The sequence below is a fragment of the Amblyomma americanum genome, chromosome 11 (assembly GCF_052857255.1).
Source record: "Amblyomma americanum isolate KBUSLIRL-KWMA chromosome 11, ASM5285725v1, whole genome shotgun sequence".
Lineage (NCBI taxonomy): Eukaryota > Metazoa > Arthropoda > Arachnida > Ixodida > Ixodidae > Amblyomma > Amblyomma americanum.
The window spans coordinates 5,393,072-5,414,930 of NC_135507.1; the positions used below are offsets into that span (position 1 = coordinate 5,393,072).

Here is a 21,859-nt window from a genome sequence, read left to right on the forward strand (position 1 = left end):
GTACACTTGGTAAGTGATGGTTTCAAGGTTATGAGGAAATTTACACAATATAATTTACTCTGAAAAGCTGGCAGAGCGACTGCCCCGAGTGGGTTCCTGACTTCAATCTCTGAACCAGGATGAATTTTTCTTTAATTGCTAAGTTCCAGTAAATGCTTCATCTTTTTCCTTGGGGGAAATATGGCTGCACTGGGGTGGACGCTAATAAGCCGTTGCTCCATTATTCTAATTCAGTTTTCAGTTTACTTGATAGGAACTCTAGGCGGGATTTTCTCGGTTGAAGTGTTTTCGGAGGGTCCGCCTTCGGACATATTCAGGTCGACAAGAGCGCCTGCCATGTTGCACCGTTTCAAAATGTCACACATTTTGGGGAACATGGTGCCAATTTCATGTATAATCTTCACGTTTATGTAGTAGCACAACGACTAGTGTCCTCTGTTTTGCGCTAATTTCAGGCCACCTCTGAGACGTCGATGGCACCTTCCATCCAGCCACCAGAAACGCAGTCTCCTCCTGGCACTAGCCAACAAACAGCGACGGTATCCTCCTCGGAAGAGACAATGTCTCTGACTGCGGTCACGTCTGCGGATACGAAGGCATCTTCCACGGAAGAGACAACTACAGTGACTTCGGCAATGTCTACGGATGCGACGGAGCCTATGACCACGACTGAGGCGGAGACAGCACCCTCGTCAGAAACTATGCCAGAGACCACCACATCGGCTGAAATGACTACTCCAAAGCGTGAGAACTGGCCTCCTACATTTTCTTCACTCAAATGCTTTATACGGCAGGAATTGCACAACACGTCGTAAGGTGGAAGATACGCTGAGCCACATTTTGGCCAGCAAGAAAGAGGAAAAGAAGCCCTATCTTCATTCAAGCACAATGGCATTAGGTGTGGGCTGGACAGCGTACACACGAAACGCCGCGGTGTTTGTATTCAGCCCTGTAATTCTTGTAGAGACATGTACGCGAGTTAAGACACAAGAGTTACGGTAACAACATGACCACAGCCTGAAGTGAACAAGAAAATAGCACCGCCAGGGCTAGAAAATAGCACCGCCCCTGGAGCACGCGCCAATATCATCTTGTGTAAACCTAATATCCCAACGGTCGACTCAGAGCCACGTGCTATGTGCACGTTTAGGTCAATGTGTTACCAACGTTGGATGTGAACAATGCAGAAAATGTGATTTTATACAAGTACAATCATGGAGAAAGTTCAGGGGATGCGGTCGCGCGAAAAAAATTCTCTCTTCGCCTCGCGAGCCATTCGATTTTCATTTTTTTCAGCAGCTGGAGCACACATGCCCGCTTAAGCGTATTTTGTTTTCATTGACCTGGTTTATCTCACTATGTGGAAACAATTTTTCTTACGAATCCACATCTCGAAAACTTTTGTACATGACTTCGCACAGTAATGGCCAACAAATGGACCATCCTATCTTCGTCAATGAGCTGCACGAGAAAGCAACAAACTGTTCGAAACCTGTGCCTCGGCGTCCATCTCCTTTAGATAGCCGTTGGAAGAAAGTGAACATGCACGAATCACTTGTTTCAGATATAAAATTTCAAGGATTTCGTCTGCGTGCATGTGTAGTTCGTTTAACTCTCTTGTGCTTAAGGATGCCGCAAAAACTCAATGTGGTTGCCAACTATTTGGTTATTTATGAGGGCCACTGTGAGAATTTGCCATGCCATGAGTGACGCCTTCCGCCGTCAAGTGGCTCAAGTAGGATTGGTACATCAGAATCACAGTAAGAAGGTCGTTAAGCGCTGTTCTGAATATGGCATATGTGGACGAGGTGGCGTTGGAAACAGCATCAATCCACGGGTGCGAAATACCGCGCGTAGCAAAGTACAGATATCTAGGGTGTATTGACAGATCAAACACCACCTCATGGGGAACATCCCTGGACGAAAGGGAAAAGGAACGTGGCTCTATTGAAACGTGCAACACTATGGGGATACAACCAATAACAACTAATACAAGGAGTGAGGGACGGTTTACAGTCGTGCTTCGTTAACATGTATACCTCGGATCCCGAGCAAAATGGTCCATGAAGCGGTTTGTCCGATCAAATTGTAAAAAATGAGAAATATGTATTAAGAAAAAAAAAACACTCTCGTTTAAGGTCTGCATCGAAAAAGGATGCAGGACCAAGAGGAGACACACACAGACTGACGCTGGACTTACAACTCTCTCTCTCTCTTCTGTGTGAGCCTTCTCTTCATGCGTCCTTTTACTGTTGTTTTTTTCTCTTCAACATGTATACTCGCCCAGCGCTCAACCTGGGCGTACCAAGCGGGCTATCCTGGCATTATCTTAATTACCATTGCTTGACGCCGCCTCTAGGCATTATAGAGTATCTGCTTTTACTGTTGCTCATATACCACGAACCAATACAGTACATATTTTATAAGTCGGCTGAAAGCCGCAGGAGGCGGTTTTCAACGTGACGCAAACTACAGCTGTACAACATAGAATTTCCTTCAGAGCGATTCACGATGTGCGACTAATATTGACGCGCCTCGATCGGCACCGCGACATTGGAATAATAATAATAATAATAATAATAATAATAATAATAATAATAATAATAATAATAATAATAATAATAATAATAATAATATTATAATAATAATAATAATAATAATAATAATTGGTTTTGGGGGAAAGGAAAATGGCGCAGTATCTGTCTCATATATCGTTGGACACCTGAACCGCGCCGTAAGGGAAGAGATAAAGGAGGGAGTGAAAGAAGAAAGGAAGAATAGGTGCCGTATTGGAGGGCTCCGGAATAATTTCGACCACCTGGGGATCTTTAACGTGAACTGACATCAGACAGCACACGGGCGCCTTGGCGTTTCCCCGTCATAAAAACGCAGCCGCCGCGGTCGGCTTCGAACCCGGGACATTGGACAGCATGAAAGCTCAAAGCAGAGGAGTCATTGCAGCTTTCACACTTTCTTCCTTTGTTTCGCTGGTGTCCAGCACTCAAAATAGTGGGAAGTATGCATCCGGTTAGGGCAGAGCAGATTTTTTTGTAATCGCTGTTCGTATTAGATGGCCCTTGAACGGAGCACTGAATAAACTTGCGCTGTGCCTGGGATGTTAAAGACGCCGCTTGACGTATATCCTCCAAGAATAAGTTTTCAGGGCGTTTCTTAAACGCTGATTTATCTATAGTCAAAAGTTTAATTTTAGCATCTACGGGCCTTTGCCTCTCCTCAGGTCACTTTTTGCACGCTGACAGTCCTATGCCGGCGCCACCGCTGACGGCCGCATGAATTCCCCAGGGGGCGGAGGTTCCTGACCAACTGGCGCGACGCCGTTCCCCGGCCGCGGACCATGGTAGCTGCGTGACGTCTGAAAGAGCCTAATCTATAGCCATCCCTTAACCGACGTAGGCAGATGCGCGGCACGGAGGGGAGCAAGAGTTTCAAAAGTTGCCGGAAAGTGCTTGCCAGTTTTTGACGCGAAAACCTTCACTATAGGTAAAGCAGTCGTCACGTAGGTGAGTGAATGACCCTGAACAACCTTCAGCCCAATCACGTTAGCCGTGCATGACCATATGTGGTACAATTATGGTGTCGAACCCTACACCCCTGACATCTACACATGACCTCTGGTTGACCTATGACCTTCAGTTGACCTTTGACCTTAAGAATATCTGATATTGTGATGTGAAGCCACGTGATGACATCCGATGGGGGTGTTCTAAGACCATGTGATACCACGCCATATCCACGTGGGCGTGTGTGTAATATAGAACAGCTGTCGCGAGCTTGTAGCGGAGCTGCCATGGACGAGCCTCAGACGCTTGGCAAGCGTCCTTGCTTTTCGCTGAATTCCAGGGTTAGCCAAGTTAAGTTACTGCCAACTTTTTCGAACATGATTATGCGCTCTCTGCTGTGTGTGCAAGTGTAACATTTGACGGAGGTTTCCTGACAACAAAAATGTAGTGACTGACCGAGTTCGTGTGCTCTCTCCAGAAAGTGTTTCGGGGCCCTCCAACGCTAGGAGAATACTAGAATCCCAATATCTCCGCATTTCTGAGCGCTGCCCATTGTCTGGACTACGAGTATCCATATTACCGAGGCGAAAATAAATGACAAAACTTTGGTGTCAGAAACACGGTTCATAAATTGAGTCGGCCATAGTAACATTTTTATTAACGGGGAATGATTCTAATAGTTCCGAAATTTACATTCGCGAACGCGGTACGCTACCTGAAATCAGATCTCCTACTAAGATCTCCCATCAGTTCTCGTACAAATCAGATCTCCTACAAAGCAACTCTAACGAGAAGGATAACTGTTGATCACATCAAACTCGGGAAGCTATGGTGTCGAAACCTAGACACCTGACCTCGACACATGACCTCTGGTTGACCTTTGGCCTTAAGTTGACCTTTGACCTTAAGAATATCCGATGGGGTGATGTGCAACCACGTGATGACATCCGATGGAGGTGCTCTAAGACCATGTGATACCACGTCATAGCCACGTGGGAGCAAGAGTTTCAAAAAGTTGCCGGAAAGGGCTTGCCAGTTTTTGACGCGAAACCTTCACTATAGGTAAAGCAGTCATCGCGTAGGTCAGAGAATGATCTTGAACGACCTTCAACCCAATCACGTTAGCCGTGCATGACCATATGTGGTACAGTTACGGTGTCGAACTCTAGACCCCTGACCTCGACACGTCGAGGTCACACGGTGGAGGAAAAGGAATAGAAAGCTTACGACAGAGTACACAAAGGTGACAATGGGGAAAACGAATTTGCCGTGAGCATAGAAAAGCAGTTCATGGGAAGGCGACTGCTAAATGGACACGTTAAATGGAAAGAAGAGAATCCCTGCGTGAATTAGGAAGCCGTAAGAGCTAAATCTGGAAGGAAGAGCTGCATTATAATTCCAGAGGCAGTGGCTTCCTTTTGAGGCTAGATCAGGATGCATGAAAAGGAGAAAATAAATAAGTAAGCATCAGGAAAATGATAATTGTGTAGCACGTTGCAACAGTGTAGAAAGCATTCAACACGTTCTGGTAAATTGTACAGATATACATTGAGGTATTAAACACATGGCCCCTCTTTCAAAAGCTCGGTGTTTTAGGCCTAACGAGGAGAAAAATTAATGCATCAGCAGTAGGGACGAGCAAGCATGACTATATTACCGGTGTCGTAATGAAAACTGAAAATCGGATTTTGGGGAAAGGAAAGGGCGCAGTATCTGTCTCTCATCTCGGCGGACACCTGAACAGTGCCGTAAGAGAACGGGGTAAAGGAGGGAGTGAATGAAGATAGGAATAAAGAGGTGCCATAGTGGAGGGCTCCGGAATAATTTCGACCACCTAAGGATCTGATCGAAACGCTGCCACCACGGTCGGGTTCGAACCCGGGTACTCTGGATCAGTAGCCGAATGAAAAAAAAAACTGCACATATCGTCTGCGCTACAAATTACTACGCACGTTATTACTTGCCACCATGTATGATTCTCAAAATTGCCAATAAAATATATGTCGCAAAAAACGCCTCATTTAGTCAGGAAGAGCACAGTATCAAGTGTTCTATCATAAATGACTGAGTCACTTTGTCAGGAGAGCTGATCTGTTCCAAAATCGGGTAATTAAAGAAATTTTCATCTGTAATTCACTCTTACAGTACTCTGATAAAGGAGAGAGACGAACAGTTTCAGAAAAGGAACGTCTAAAGCAGAAGCAGAACTTAGTCCCCTTGTTCTCTTCAATGCGACAACACCATCTCGCATCGCGCCATTCAGCAGAGCCTCATTACAGAACGAGCGCACAAAAATGAGATTAATGATAAAAGCATGAGCGGCGGAGTTCTTCCTGGTGGACACTAAATTACGCAATTGCTTGCTGGGAGTTTCCAACATGTTTAAGTTTCCTTACACACCTGTTAGAAAGACCACGTCCTCAAGAAGGCTCAAGTGGGCCCAGCACGCCAGCGAGTTACCTCCTTCAACGTGTAGTCAAGGCGAAATTGGGAGTGTATTGTAGGCGCTTCCGACGGTGTAAGTTGGATAGCCGAGGCTAAACGAAGGGCGGCTGTTAAATGCTGTTAGGAGAGAAATCAGCGCCGTGAAGACAGTGCTCCGAGTTCACCTGACAAAATCATTTAAACCGCTTTGTACGCATGCCCCAAGCACCTCACAAAGTGTATTCCCTCTTGCTTCTGCCCGCAACAGGGCCGGGTCTGCATCGCTTCACCACCGTGTGCACAGTGAGCTACCTTCACGTTGGTCTCGTGATGCCCCCGGGAGAAGTCTGCAACTACCTCTTCTACGATTCGCTCTACTTACGGCCCGAGGACACCTTCATGGGGACATTCACCAACGACTACCTCAAGCCCTTCTTCGACACAGCCAGGCAGAGCCCCACTGTCCGCTTCGGGTTCTCTGTGCACGCGCCGTAAGCCATCCCGTCCTACCGGCTTATGGATGACCTTTATTATCTCGAGAAATGAAGCTCTCCCGAAAAAAAAAATATGAACTAGTGTTCTGGACAAAAATTTCTGCGGGGGCGCCAGCCTCCATTTCTGTCACCACGCCGCGTGGTAGTTTATGCAAAGGAATACACAAAAATCAAGAGCACACTTTAGCTCCGCCTTAAATGTAAAGTGGATGGCGCCTTCTCCTGCTTTCTCTTTATTTTTTCTTTCGTTACACTGTCTTTTCATTCTGCGCAATTTCTAAGACTAATTAGCATATCTATATTTGTTTTATGTTTTTAATTAGTCTAACATCAGTACAAATCTCAAACACAGGTGACAAATTCATACACACCACAACGCGTTCACTAGGGTGTCGATCCAGCGACCCTTCGTTGCCAACGGCCCTTCATCGTCCTGCATCAGTCGGAAATAATCCCAAAAATTTCGAATGAAGTTACTGAATTTGAGGAGCGTTCAAATGAAGCTAAAATTCGCAAGGAGGTTTCTATAATGGGTTTATTTCAGAATATACAAGTAACTCATTATAAGAAATTAGCTAGAAATCGGGATCAAACCCAGGCCCGCTTTGTATCAGGCGGGCTATTCTAATCGAATTCCTAATCGATTAGGAAATACCAATGCCTATTCCTAACCGAATTCTAGCTAGCTGCGTTTTATCCTTACCTGCACTACCTGCTTCCAAACTGTCTTCGCAAACCTTTCCACTTCATCTGTCCTCCTTAATCTCTGTCGCTTCGAATGCGTTTACCTTCTCCGAGTTCACTACATTTACCAAAGTGCCAACGGTGGTCTCATCTTCGCACACTATGCCCTGTCCTTTCTTGCTCTCTCTCTTCTTGACCTCAGCTAGACTGTCATTACCACCAATTTATTTCTTTACCTCTTTGTGCGCTTTTGATTTCTGTTACTGCAGTATTGCTGCGCTGAGCTAGCTTTTCTGCTTTCGGGCCGCTGCAAAGGTAGGTCAAGGCTGGGTGATGCCGCAAGAGTCATTCGATAAATGGCTCTAGTCAGCTCCGTCGCAATGTAAATATTCCCGTCTCACTCCACGCAGGGCAGTCGATGGTTTCACCAACGAGATCCGGTCGGTCGATGGCAAGAAGCACTACAAGGACCACTGGCAGCACAACATCTACGGCTGGGGCTTTCTCAACATCCACGAGCTAATCGTGAAGAGCAACCCAGCGGTGGTCAAGTCGGCCCTCACTGTACTCAAGGTTCGCTGTCTGAACCGACGAATCTGTGCGCTTAAGCAATGAATCTAATAGTACGGATTTTTAGTTCGAAAAAGATCCACTCTTAAATATTTCAGCCGAATGAATTAATTTTAAGGTGTTTTTGTCCCGTCTTCGTTTTTTTTTCATGACCACTTGATTTTGTACAGGCTTGTACAGTAAGAATTGCGACAAGCAAAACAAAGATGCATGCGTCCAGAGCAGTAGTTGCTTTGTGGGGTATTTATGCAATGGGAGAGTGCAGAGGTACTCCGCACTCTGAATTTTCTTCTGGTGGCTTTCTTGTGCGCGTCTGCAGTGTGCAGGGTTTGCATGTTTAAATATACATGTTTTACTCGCGTCTTTTTCCACTGTTTAGTGTCGTATAATTTTAAGCTTACGTCGAATGTTTCCCTTCCTCCCGGAAATTATTTGAACTAAATGACGCAGACGTCAATAGTAGCCGCCATTCTCGAATAGCCTCAACAGCACCACCCTCATACTGACACGCAGCTGTAGTCTTCGTTGCAGTGTAGAAGGCGGACAGGAAACATACAAGTTTTGATATCGGTTTATCACAACTGAGTTCTTGGCCTTAAGATCAATCTTCATTTTACGCATGGGAGAGCTCTACTCTGTAGCTTGGGAATGTTAAGGTTGTACGGAATTCAAAAATCACTGTGTCAGGCTACGAAAACATGCTGCTTGCTCTTGGGTGTTGCTGGTGTGCGTCTCCGTTGTGGCCAACTGCACTGCAGTGCTTCGCGATTATAACAGAACGTCTCGCAGGAGCTGGAAGAGATCGCGGTTGCGGAAAGCACGAATGCTTCCAGCATGGTCATCGGACTTTACTGCCGGCCTCAAACGACCTGTGATCAAGTGGCGGAATACATAAAGTGAGCGTTCAATGTTTCGATTTCATCTGGTTCCAAGCAGTGCGTCGGCACAGATGACCGTCGTCTCGGTGTTGTTTCGTTTATTATTTCTCAGCACATGTTATTTTACAGGCAAACATGCCTTAAACGCCCGTGCATATTTCAAACAGTTTTGTCTGGCGTGTTTCCAAATTCTCTCTGGAGTTTGTGTTGCCGCCAATATACTTGTGTCTGTATCTCTGCCTATATTTGCATGTAGTGGGTCATAAGGAGCGGCTAGCGAAAGCTTTCCTGCTGTTTGGTATTCAATATTAATAACGTACTTGCAGGACCACATTCATTCCGGGAGGACTGGTGATTCTGGGACACTTATCTCACCGCGACAACAACATCACTGACTGCTTCATACTAGGACCAACCTTAAAGGCTACTAAGGGCAGGAAATATGAAAACGCGAGCTACGTGCATACCCTGGTGAGTTCTAGATCACTACGCACTAAAAGAGAACAGGAGATATCTCTTCAAGGTTTAGTCGTGTTCTGTCCTTTTAGTCCTCAGGCGAAGCCTTTAACTTCTAACAATCAGAGTGTCCGTCGCTTGTGAGGGCATGACTGGTCGCTTACCCGTGCCCAGTGTTTCAGGCTTCTTAGCGGAAGCGGGAATTCCTGTGTTAGCGCTCCATCACTTGTCATTCACGAGGATGAAAGTGTGTTTCTAGATAATTTTCAAAACAGTTGATTAACTTTTGTACCCTCCGATGTAGTATCCTTGTCCTCGCGCGCGTCATTTACCTCTCTGTTGTATTGTTTTTGTCTCCCCTTCCACCACGCCTTCCTTTTGGCTACACAGTAAGCCGGTCCTGAAATCAATAAACAGTTGCAAATAGCGCCTATCTCGTGTTATTCCTTGTCTGCGTGCTCCATCTGTGAGCTTCAACTACTCATGCTAGCGGAAGCAGGGGTGCGGAATGAGGTGTCTGGGCAAGTACTTGCCCATTTATTCTTTACATCTTGTATAAAATAGTTATTGGATCGCTAGCCCTGTGTACCAGTTTCTGTGTGTAGTCCCTCTTCACCTTCACTTATTTACCTCGTGTCAAGCAAAAAGATTGACCGTGACGCTCTTTGGCTAACTTGTCCCTGTGACATATGATCTTTGATTAACTGGGAATCCCAGATATTATTATGATATACTGCAGCCCTGATTGTTCTGAAGGTATTCAGTCTAAACATGAATTAGCCGATATGGGCAGCAAAAGGGCATTAAGCTGTCCTTTAGCGTATACTCTTTTAGGGGAAGGGTATTCTGCACAAGCCCTGGGGTAGATTTCCATCAGTAAAATACGGAATACTTATGCTTGGCAACGGAAACAAATTCTGTCTTCAAAACTTGCGATGTTCTAGCATTTTCGAAGATTTTAACCTACGTTTCAATGAACTCTGCTTGCTAACATCACGTCCTCTGGAGGTCCGAATCCTTCCTGGATTCTTCCATTGCTAACTCTATAAGGTTACTATGCTTTAGGTGGGAATATGCCTTCGTTGCAAAGAGTATACACATTCCCTAAAAGGCTGTGTTCTGGAGGACATCTTACACCGTTTTTACTTTCAAATAAGCTAATTAATGATCGGAAAAGCTTTCTTCAACGCGCACCCTTTCATAGGTTTACACCAGACACGTTTTTGCTGTTCATCAGAAGAAAAGCTGAAACTGTCTAGAATATGTGGTTGCCCTTCTCTCTGAACATTGCCAGAACTGCCAGCGGCTTGGGAAGGTTTCCCTATTGAAAAATATGTACATGTTTGAATAGGAGACAAAAAGGATTATGGCACATTTCGTTTAACATTATAGGATGAAGCTTCCAAAGCGATTCAGCCTTTGAGTGACTCCTTATTGGAGGGCTCTGTATAACTACCATTACCCGTGGTTAATTACCGTGCACTTACATCACAGTGCATGCAAGTCGTGGGTTCGAACCCGCCCACTACGATAGCAGTTCGATGGAGGAAAAATGTGAAAATTCCGTGTACTTTGCATTGTTAGTGCCCGTTAAGAACCCCATGTGGTCGAAATTATCCGGAGCCCTCCACTACGGCGTCCCTCATAGACTGAGCCGCTTTAGGACGTCCATCCTATAAAGCCAAACCAAATGTGCCATAATCCTATTTGCTGACCCGTTCAAACCTGTACACAATTTTCAGTAGGGTTGCGCTGTAATTTTACCCCTTCTATTCGACATTCTGGTTCCTGCGTCGATAGGATTCTTTTACATCGGTACATTCCTTTTCTCGAAGGCGCCACTTTTACCGGAAGGGAAACAGTTCAGCGGAGTTCACTTGTTCCAAAATCCATAAAGTACTTTTTTAAGCAAATAAATAGTGCTGCTTATTCAATCCTTTGCTTTCACAGCAGGATTCTATGGCAGCGGTGAGGCATCTGCAAAAGACGCACGGCATCGACACCATGTACGCTCTGTCATTCACCATGGCAGGGCGTTGGTACCAGCCAAAGTACCCGGATATTCATTTCGACAAGGCAGGAAAGTTCCGCCCAGGGAACCTTTGCAAAACAGGAGTTTACTCCCAGAAAGCGTTTGTGCAAGAGGCAAGTCTCTTTTTGCTCGCTGCGTATACGAAATGCTTGTAGCATCTATTTCAGCGAAAATAATTGCAGTGATCTTGAGCGTTTCACGTTAAGTACGGTGAATTTACTGCACCATGGAGAAAGGTTAAAAATATACGAAATATAGTGCACTGAGGCAGTGTGGCATACCCTGAACGAAAGTTCCGAGCAAAGAGTGGAATGGAGGTAAAATAAAAATTTCGACAAAAACATAAGGGAGGCCAGAGAAGTCTACATCAGTGGAACGCTTTTTACCAGCATGCTTCCACTGTGACCCTCCATAGTTGGCCCTGATGGACCATAAAAAAGAGTTACGGCCTCAACTGTGAAAAGCACGGAAAACGTTTTTTTTCATTTCGGTAGATAAAGTCTTCATGAAAATCTGCGGTTTGATAGAGCCAGATCACGAAAGTTCGCCGGTTGTGGCGACATCCGTGGGCATCAAGCTAAACTTTTTAAAGGTTGCAACACTGTGGAGGTGCCTTATAACCGGGAGAGTACCTTGGATCAAAATATGTGCAGCAGACGCAGTAAGAAAAACGCATAGACATAGTATCACAGGTCGGAATGGTGCTCCAAAAACAGGTCGTTGGAAGTACACGACAAAAACGCGCGCATAGCTCTCCAAAAAAGAAGTTTCAAGCTTGAACAAGCAGTGCACTCCAGCGCTTCTGGAAAATGACGATGATCGAGGACATTTTTTATTTGCGGCTGCTCGGCTCCGCTCCCATCTGCTAGCCTCCGCAATATTGCCGTAGCGAACAGCCATGTTTCAAAATAACAGAGCTTCGCATTTCGAATTCTAAAAAAAAAAACTTAATTTAGCTATCTCTCCGTAGCTTCCATTTTTTCACACAAAATGACATCATCCAGTGATCATCAACACTTATCACCCTTTGGTCAAGTGACACGTTAGTCGCAGTAAGAGCCTTGGTGACTGAAGATATTTATCATGTGACCCCTATTTTTAAATGGCTCGTTGTGCGGAGATAACGTGACTTGCATGAAATCACGTCTTGATCACGTGAGCATGAACTATGACAATATAATTAGTTCTAAAACCGGCTGCTCAGAATAACAGGTCGTGTGACTTACTACTACCATGTGACCAATTAATTTTCAATGACTTGTGTGGCTCGCTCAATCGCGTCATTAACACCTTACTTTTACCGCTAACGTCATCACCCGTTCAACTCCTTACAGAAAGATGACTCCCTTTAGAGCTTACGCTGAAATGCGCCCATATAAGAACTCCCCTCAGATATATCCTTTTCCTCGCGCCCACTTGCTTCCCTCCAATAGAATCTCTGCTTTTTCCCAGGTCTGCGACAACAGTTCCCTCACATACAAGTCGACATTTTACTACGCTGCGTATGACAGCACTGTATTCGCATTCGATAAGAATCATGGTTTTACGGTGACTCTTGACAACGCGGAATCCTTCAGAACAAAGGTGAGATGTCTTCACTTAGACGGCTCCGAAGCAAACTCGCATTTTCCTTCTCTAATTCTTGCCATCTCCACGGCTCTCCAATCTTTTGTACCACGACGCCAACAACAACTGGTTTTGTTGTAACGGGACACGGCGATCGTGGGATGAATCGCCCTGAAATCTTCGGTAATTTGCCCAGTGTTCTGCTGCACGATGTCATGAACCCGGTCGCCATGAATTCACGTCAACGCGGAAAGCGTCAGCCGCTATATCAAAGTAAAAAGTGCATTTCGGTGCCGTCCTCGCCTCCTGTAATACTGTTGTGTCCAATGTGCTCCGCGGTAGCGGTAGCAGTGTGCACGTTATGCTAGGGACATTAGAGAGTTATAGCATAGCCTCCTCTGGTTATAGCATAGCGCGATACGCTACCATGATCCTCCTCCGCGAGATGCCACTGCGCGTGCGCAGTAAGCCCTGGGGGCGCCAGATGGCGCCACGTGCCCGCCAGCTGCGTGCGCGCTTGTCGCGTCGGGACCAATGAGCGCGTACACCGTGGTGCCCCGCGGAAGAGAATTACGGTAGCACTCGCACTGTGCTATAACTCTCTATTTACCATAGTGTCTACTATCGTCGCTACCGGGCTAATGCGTGCCTCTCGCCGCCAGAATCGGCGCCTCAGCTACTGACAGCGCCAGTACGAGAGGAGACGGGCAGACAGCGCAAGGTGCCTGCCACTGGCACCTCAGGAGGACAGACGCATGCGAGCAGCAGTGTTGCGTCTGTGAAGTCTCCTGTGCCGCAGCTATCTGGAAAATTTGACTTCATCGGGATCATGTTAACACTGCACCGCAAAATAGCGTTACGAGGGGCGCGTGTAAAACAGTCACACAACTATGCTCCTTGCGGAAGCATATGAGGAGCACTAACGAGCATATTGATAACTGTCCCGCGAGATTTATTGTTTAACACAAATGACGGGAGCCATCACAAGGACTTAAGAGCGATACTTCCTTGAACGAGCACATATTCACGGAATCTCATCGTTGTGAGTTCCTATCGTTCCCTGACCTTTCAATACTTCATGGATATTGCCGCATCTAGAAGATTGGTGTTGGTTTGGTTTATAGGTGTTTAACGTCCCAAAGCAACTCAGGCTATGAGAGACGCCGTAGTGAACGGTTCCGGAAATTTCGACCACCTGGGGTTCTTTAACGTGCACTGACATCGCACAGTACACGGGCCTCTAAAATTTCGCCTCCATCGAATTTCGACCGCCGCGGCCGGGATCGAACCCGCGTCTTTCAGGCCGGCAGCCGAGTGCCATAACCACTCAGCCACCGCGGTGGCTACATATAGAAGACCTTTGATAAAGTATGGTGTGTAGTAAAACACTAACCTTTCACACTATTAGCTGCGTCGTGCACATATTCCGGTTACAGTGGTTCCGCTGTAAGCGGAGTTCGATAAGTGGCCAGTCGCTTCCGAAAATTTCAAAGCCTACTTACCAAATTTCAACTGGCATCTTGTCATATCTTTTTCCGAATTGTTTGCTTGATACAATATTCCATCCCAAACCCTACCTGTTAACCTACCTCTTAGCATTTTATGATGCTTCTCGATTACTCGCAATTCGCACGGATGCGACGTGTTGTCAATACTGGCGCAGGTAATATATACCTATAAGATCTTGATATATAACAATTATCATTGATTATACCCTTCGAGGTCCAGAGACCATCACGTAAGGAGGATAAAAACTGTGGGGAGGCTTAAGCCATCTTGAAGTAATACTTGTTTGGGCCAGTCGGTTAATCATGGGGGTGGAATGCGATAGCATCAGATTTCACATTTGTCTCAACTTCTGTTCAACTTCTTTGTGTTTTGCACCAGCTTCTTTGCCCATCAACCGCCATATTAGAACTTCTAGCTGCGGTGGCAAGTATACGCTGTGCTGTCACGGGGCCGACATTTGCATATATCAAATTTTGAGCGATTTTTTTCTTATCTTGATATCCTTAACACCGGGCGGAAAGATACCGGAAGCGGGCAGGCAAACGCGGGTGAATAGATGAGCTTGGGCAGGGCACGTAATGCGAAGGCAAGATAACCGCTGGTCCTTAAGGGTAATGGAGTGGATTCCGAGAGAAGGCAAGCGTAACAGAGGGCGGCAGAAAGTTAGGTGGGCGGATGTAATTAAGAAGTTTGCGGACTTACGGTGGGCGCAGCTGGCACAGAGAAGGGTCAATGGGAAAGCCGTGAGAGAGGTTTTTGCCCTGCAGTGGGCTTATTCAATCCGATGATGATGAAAATATCCTCCAATAGGAACTCTAACGCTAAGCTGCTATCGAAAAATTAGGTTGCTCACAATCTGGAGGGCAGGCTGGGATGACGTCACAAAGTCACGCGGTCTCTCTAGACCACTCGTTAATTTCCGCCTGCAACGGTGGGCACGTTTCGCACAAACCAGTGCACGGCGATCATGTTGTGATGGCGTAACAAGGTCACGGAACTCTCTCGACCAATCAGGGTGGTCCATAAGCGCAAGTTGGAACGACGTCACAAGTTCGCGTGACCCCTCTGCACCAGTCAGTGATTTTCGTGACATCGGACGGCGGATTTTACTCCTAACGTGAACTGTAAGGCTATCGAATTTAAAACCATATGTAATTACTCATGAGACACGGGAAAAAGTATTATGATATCACCTAACATTAATAATCCTTTTTTATTTGGCATTATGTTGTATTATTCCGGTCTTTTTTTTTTCTACAATGCTTCGCGATTTTATGGTAAAACAATGACACTCTGCCGCTTCCTGACGCAGATATGCATTACCTGGGAAAACAACACGGACCTTCTGGTCGGGCTCGCGGTCTACGACGCAAACTACGACGGCGCGGCCAAGAACTGCGGCCCCTACAAAGGGGCCGCCTGGGATTTTCTCCAACGTTTCGGCAGAGCCCGAGATTTGCTGAATATTTGGGCAGACAAGAAAGTTGGAAACTTCTCGGGAACGTGCTACTCGCGTACGTATACGTGCATGCGACGTATAGAGGAGATGAACGCGAAGACAAAAAATTCACCGCGATCGTGGGACTTCCGGTTGACAAAGATTTCGGGACACGGGTACGAAAGAAGAGCTGAGAAAAAAATTCGGAGGGGACACACTTCAGCTCCACATTATGGATGTGAAGGGATTGCGTAGTCAGTTAATTCTCATATATGCAGAAGGTCGTTCTTCGCATTACATTCATAGATCCCTAAAGCAGTTATCATACCTCTCCTGGCGCTGTGGTGCAGCGGTTAAGCGATGCGCCACAAGCCTGCGATGGCAGACGCTCCTAGCGGTTGACCTTGTGCGGCCAAGGTTGCATTTACCGAGCGACCAATGGTTAATTTAACTGCCACTGCCAGGGTGTCCAGTCGGCTGACTCTCCGTGGGGCAGTTTGTGATTCCGCCTCAAGGCCACGTGACCTAGGTAGCCCACCTGACTCCTAGTTTGCTGTCTGGGCAGCACCTGCCAGTGTCATGCCCGTGATGTTTCGCTCACAACGCCAACGCCGGATTTTCTGGAGAAAGGGACCTTTAACGTTGTCGCGTTAAATGTTGCGATGACCATGCACTCACTAAAGGCTGGGTGACCTATTAGTGTAGAAAATGCATTCAGGCTGATTGCCCATAAAAAACATAGAATAAATATATTGGATTCAGAGTATCTGTCAAGTCGTCTAGCAATTCCTCCACTTATCCACCTTATCCATGTTGTTCGAAGATCGCCTGCTTAACACGATACAATCTTCCTAATATTGACGGTGCCCTAAATGCGCTCTTAAATTAATTGGATTAAGTCGGCATAAGTGGAATGAAGAACACTCATGGGTGGGCATGGACTGTGGGGGGCAAAAGTTCCCGGGACGCGAGTTCTTGAAAAAACATATATTGCAGCTCCGCCTATCTGTCCAGTCTCCCGATATATATTTGGTTTATGCGGTTTTAACGTCCCAAACAGACTAAGGTTATGGGCGACGCTGTAGTGAAGGGCTCCAGATATTGCGACCGCCTGGGAATACATTAACGTGCACTGGCATCGCATACTACGCGAGCCTCTAGAATTTCGCCTCGATCGGAATTCGACCGCCGTGGCCGGGATGGAACCCGCGTCTTTCGGGTCAGCAGCCGAGCGCAATAACCACTGAGGCACCGTGGCGGCTCTCCTCATATTGTTACCAGAGTAAGAAGCATTTAGGCCTTTAATGCCTTCATACAATATCGGGCGACTGGTAATTGCTGGAACGCTCTGCAGTTACGTTGACTGTTAATAACTCCGTATAACACACATTCTTTCGCGAAAAGACGCATACATCATGAAATATCAGTTAAAAAAAGTTATTCATGTGAATTATAAACATTAATGGGCCCCAGACGGGTTCCTAAGGCACCCCTGAGTTTGCATCACCGACGTGTGACTGTTGCAAGTTAATAATAACACTCTGACACCTAATGCTTAATTATTCTTTTATCCAACTAATCAATTTATGATTTGTGTTGCAGGAGGATAACTTTTTCATTAACGAATTTGAGAATGTCAAAAGCATTTCAAAAGTATAAGAACATATGATCAATAGAACATCCCTAACGCAGTGTGCTTGCTAAGTAATGCATCAATTCGGTAAGCTGGGTGACATGCGAGTGGTTTCTACGGAAACCACGTTGATGGTTGTTTAATAACGAGTGTACACTAGCATGACTCATATGATTAGTATAAAACACATGGTCTAAAACTTAAATATAACACTACTTAAAGACAAACACAAACACACAAACACACACACACACACACACACACACACATGCACGCACGCACGCGCGCACACACACACACACACACACACACACACACACACACACACACACACACACACACACACACACACACACACACACACACACACACACACACACACACACACACACACACACACACACACACACACACACACACACATATATATATATATATATATACGCAGAATATATATACACACACAATATTCGCACGTTTCCAATCCTCAGGTAAAGAGCTGCCCTCTAATGACCTAGTGGAAAGAATCTGCGGACACCTTGGCAAAAAAACAACAAGACGGGAATAGAACTGTAGGCAAACCGTCAGGTTCAGTGAAACATGCTTAAACTATAGCAAGAGCGACGAAATTCCTCGGCGGTCAAACACGCCGTTCACCATGGGTTTCATACTGCCTAGTATCGGGCGGAAAATTGATAAGGCTATTGCTTCCAGCAGGAGAAAACACTGAGATAAAAAAAAACGCGTTAAAGCACTTTGCCTTTTCCAGATTATCGTGACTGATAATTCTTTACGTTCAGGCGGTGGGAAGAACACTCATCCTTCCTGCTTCTTTTATTCTACTGCCTAAATTCTTCAAGGCGATCTTCCATGCGCACCTCGACCGACTGAAAGTACGCGGAATTTGACCGTTTTAACCGAAACGTTCACAACTTTTTCTAGCTTTCTTTAACTTATTCCTGCCTTTTTGCGATAGATTTTTTTTTAAGCGTGCATATACCTGCGGTCCTTTTTCAGCTATTCTCCGCATCACTTTTGTAAACCATTATTTGCCTATGCTGCGGCTTTTTCTCATCACACTTGAAGGCATATGTAGTTCTCCAAAATGCTAGGGATTGTCTTTCAGTGCACACCACAATTCTTGTGCGCTGAGTGGTGCAGATAACGTCTCAATACATCATTATAGAAATCTAATGCACCTGCTAATCGGGCAACTGCTGATGCACCTGCTAATCGAGAACTGTAAATGCGCCGATCGCCACAATCGTCAAGATTAATATAGGGGCAGTTCATTTCCACCAAAATCCAACTGCAATCACTGATAGCAGGCGACATGAGGGCAGACGGAGCTCTCGAAGGGTGATTCATCAAAATGAATCCAATGCATTATTACCACGTGTTGGCTGCAGGCCTAATTGGGATATACTCAATGAATTACATTTCTTTGACTAATGTAGTAGTAGTGGAACCCCTGAAACAGTTTCCGAGGGCCAGTATGTTTCAGGAATGTTGAAATCTCGTCTGATAACTAAGCGGTTAGGTTTCAATCGTGTCAGTCAAGTCACTAAAGCTTTAAGACGACTTCCAGCAAATGGCTTCGCCGCTTTCTTCGGCTTTGATTGATGTATGAACACCTTGCGACACTTTGAGGTAGCAGTTCACTTCGACGTATTCTATCAAGCTGCAGCGTTATGACCCTTAGATGAATGACGTCGGGGAGGCACAGCATATTGCTTGTAAAGTACTTTAGTGCATATCGAATAAACATAACAACTAACAAACTCAAGTTCTTCTGCAACATAACACACAAATGACCATCGCAAGACAACAGAAAATACGAACTGCAACGATGCAAACACTTGAAAATGCAAGAAATACGCGTAATCTGTTTTCATCAACTAATATCTTATCCTAGCAGTTTTTTGTTGGGTGCTAATTAGGAAGTTGAGAATGCTGTTTTAATAGCCTGAGTCCCAGACTTTTCTGTGAGCACAAATAAAGGTGCACTCAAACTTGGCCCTTTCGGCCAGTGCGAAAATCACTTTCCAAAGCTTCGGTGCTATTATTTCTGCAAATTCGGGCGCACGGCTCGAATGAAATCTTCCTTTCATCTCCAGCTGTCGGCCTTACTAAGAGAACAACTTATGGTAGGATAAGTAAAGCTATGCGATTAGCAGTACCGAAATAAGTTGAGCAGAAAGTTTACCTTAAATTCATGTTTTCTATGCTCAAACGCACGAGAAACATGAATTTTTACACTACGAAATGCAGGCATTGTTTCGTGACAGCTGCAGACTGCCAATGCAATACTAGGCGGACTGCACTGCAAGCACCACATTTAATGCTTTATCCAGAACCGAATGTTGCAATACCTTGCAGCACCATTCTTGCCGGCACCCTTTAGAACATGCAGAACTCCCGTGAAATCAGACAGAGGATTTCTTACGTTTTAGGCAGACCACGTTGTCGTGCACCGGCTGCTCATGTTCCCAGGTGGTCGAATCCGTAAGCAATACTTGTCACAACGTGCTGCACTTCAGGCACAAACTACACGATGATCCCGCACAGTGAACATACTGCTCCGTTTTTGGCACATAACTCGTACGGTCGCCACACACGCTGAGTATCTTCGTCAATGCCGTCGGAGTAGCCACATCACCGCCAGCTTCACAAGCAATTCGCCTAACGTGGTCCATGCGCGTCGCATAATGTTCTTCACATAGGTAGGCGACTCCCATGGTTTCAGAATAACTAATGCACACTGAAAACACCACACTTCGCATCGCCACAGCACAAGGTAGAGTCGAAAACCATCGAGCAGCAGCAGCTGCATCCGCCGGCGCGAGTGGCCATCTTGCTGTCCCGTGACTGAGGCGATATCGCGATAAGGCATGGGGCAAAGCGAAACCTGTAGGCCGTTGCCTGCGGGGCTGCGCTGCGAGCGTGCGGCATCTTTGTTAGCGCGCAGGTTCCGCGTTTTCGCGTCTGTCTTGGTCGTCGACGCACGATTTCTGACGACGGCAAGGTGAGGAATGCTTTTTTGCCCAACCACTCTGCATTTCAAGCAGTTTACGCTGGCCACGCCGTCCGGTGCCTTGAATTACGCAGTTCGTGAAGAGGCGCGCATGGTTCGTGGCCTGCCGGCAGTCATGGCGCGGTCCGTCTTGCTCTTACTGACAGCGGCAAGGTGAGAAACGTAGCTTTTGCCAATATACGCTGCATTTCGAGCAGTTTCGCTGAGCGCGCCGGCTGGGGCAATATGGCGGAGTGGTGAAAGGCACGCCTACCTGCTCGCGCCATGGTGCCGGTCGGTGCGCGGTTAGTGAAGGGCGCGCTCATACCTTGTGCGCTTTGCCTTGCGGTTAGTTTCCTATGGTGGCGCGTTGAGTTTTACTGGGCGCGATGTTTTTTGTGGCCCCCAACAATGCACAACTTATTTCGAATGATTTTTTTTAAGATCGGGTAAAATGTGGTCAACTTGAAAAAAAAATCGAAAAAAGTGTCCAAATCGAGCGTTCTCATGTTGTTAGTATGAGCGCGTAACTTTTATGACTGCTGTGAAAAATAGGTAGCGCATGAAATGCTCAATAACTAGAAACTTGTGCCTCAAAAACTGCGTCGTCTGCTCTAGTGAAAATGTGCATTGCACCCGCGTAGTGACAAGGTAGTGCGCTTTTCAAAACGACCAGGGAAAAAGTAAATTATGAAAACAAGGAGCGGCTGCCCTGGAAATTCTCTATTTTTCTGAAGACATGCAAATTGCACCCGCGCATTTGTTCTCAGTGCTCAAACACACTCCGAGCAAATATTTTGGAGTCTGTGCTGTTGCGGTCACGGTGACAAACATTTGTCGAATAAAACGCACAGTTGGCCGTGGAATGTAAGTGTTCTGGGGGGCAGAGAATAACGTCGGGGAACAGAGGAATGCTTGTAAATCATTGGGAGATATCTTGTGGTAGCTGTAGCACTGTGTGTGGTGCATAAATGTTCCGCGTGCCGGGTTCGTAAAAGCATGTTTTCCTTGTTCGTAATACCGCCCCTTTTACGCGTTTCTCCTGTTCGCACCGCTTTTGTAAGGCTAGCGAGTGACATCTGCTCGTAATTTACATTTTTCAGCTGACGGTGCATGGTCCGTGGTAGCGACAGGCACTGCTGTGAGCCGTGGTGCCGTAACTAACGCATAACTAGCGCGGAACGAGCTTAGCAGTGTGCATTGGCGACGGCTACTGTATCGATTTTGGGTTTATATGCAATGAAATAAATGTTCATTCCATAAAGCACCTGGTGTCGTTCCTGGATTGACGCTGTTTGACGGACTTGGCGCAGCTGCGTTGATGGCCGGTCAAGAGCGCCCGCGGAATGTAATTTTCATCTTTCTGCTCCTAAAGTAAATAGATAATATACTAAACAATGAATAATTCGCTATGAGGGCGCGACAGGCCGCAGCGCATGCTAGCATTCAAATTATGGGAGTCATTTCTTTATGCATCCATTTCTCTATGGCAGCGTCTCATCGTGCTTCGTGGGCTTCACTGTCGGCGGCGTTGGTTTAATTCCTTGAAACAAACGTTTATTAGCTGGAAACGCAGCGCCGCTCTATGTGACGTCATCGTTGCGGTCTCTGCCCATCGCAGGCACTGAAGAGAAGCCTAAC

The 21,859-nt window shown here is 46.1% G+C and overlaps 1 protein-coding gene across 1 annotated transcript; it reads left to right on the top strand.

Moving 5' to 3' along the window:
• Nucleotides 1-473: 473 nt before the first annotated feature.
• On the top strand, nucleotides 474-20,077 carry LOC144110884 (uncharacterized). Its single transcript, XM_077643951.1, has 7 exons — nucleotides 474-744; nucleotides 6,214-6,436; nucleotides 7,534-7,696; nucleotides 8,471-8,589; nucleotides 8,898-9,042; nucleotides 10,978-11,172; nucleotides 19,997-20,077. The coding sequence occupies exons 1-7, from the start codon at nucleotides 474-476 to the stop codon at nucleotides 20,075-20,077; spliced, it is 1,197 nt and encodes a 398-aa protein (XP_077500077.1).
• Nucleotides 20,078-21,859: the final 1,782 nt, after the last annotated feature.

What these genes read in the sequence shown, in the direction of transcription:
- LOC144110884 (XM_077643951.1), top strand. Translation starts at nt 474, where the DNA reads ATGGCACCTTCCATCCAGCCACCAGAAACGCAGTCTCCTCCTGGCACT. An exon ending in TGAAATGACTACTCCAAAGC is followed by an intron (nt 745 to 6,213) that starts GTGAGAACTGGC and finishes TGCCCGCAACAG; the next exon opens with GGCCGGGTCTGCATCGCTTC. An exon ending in AGAAAGCGTTTGTGCAAGAG is followed by an intron (nt 11,173 to 19,996) that starts GCAAGTCTCTTT and finishes GCATCGCCACAG; the next exon opens with CACAAGGTAGAGTCGAAAAC.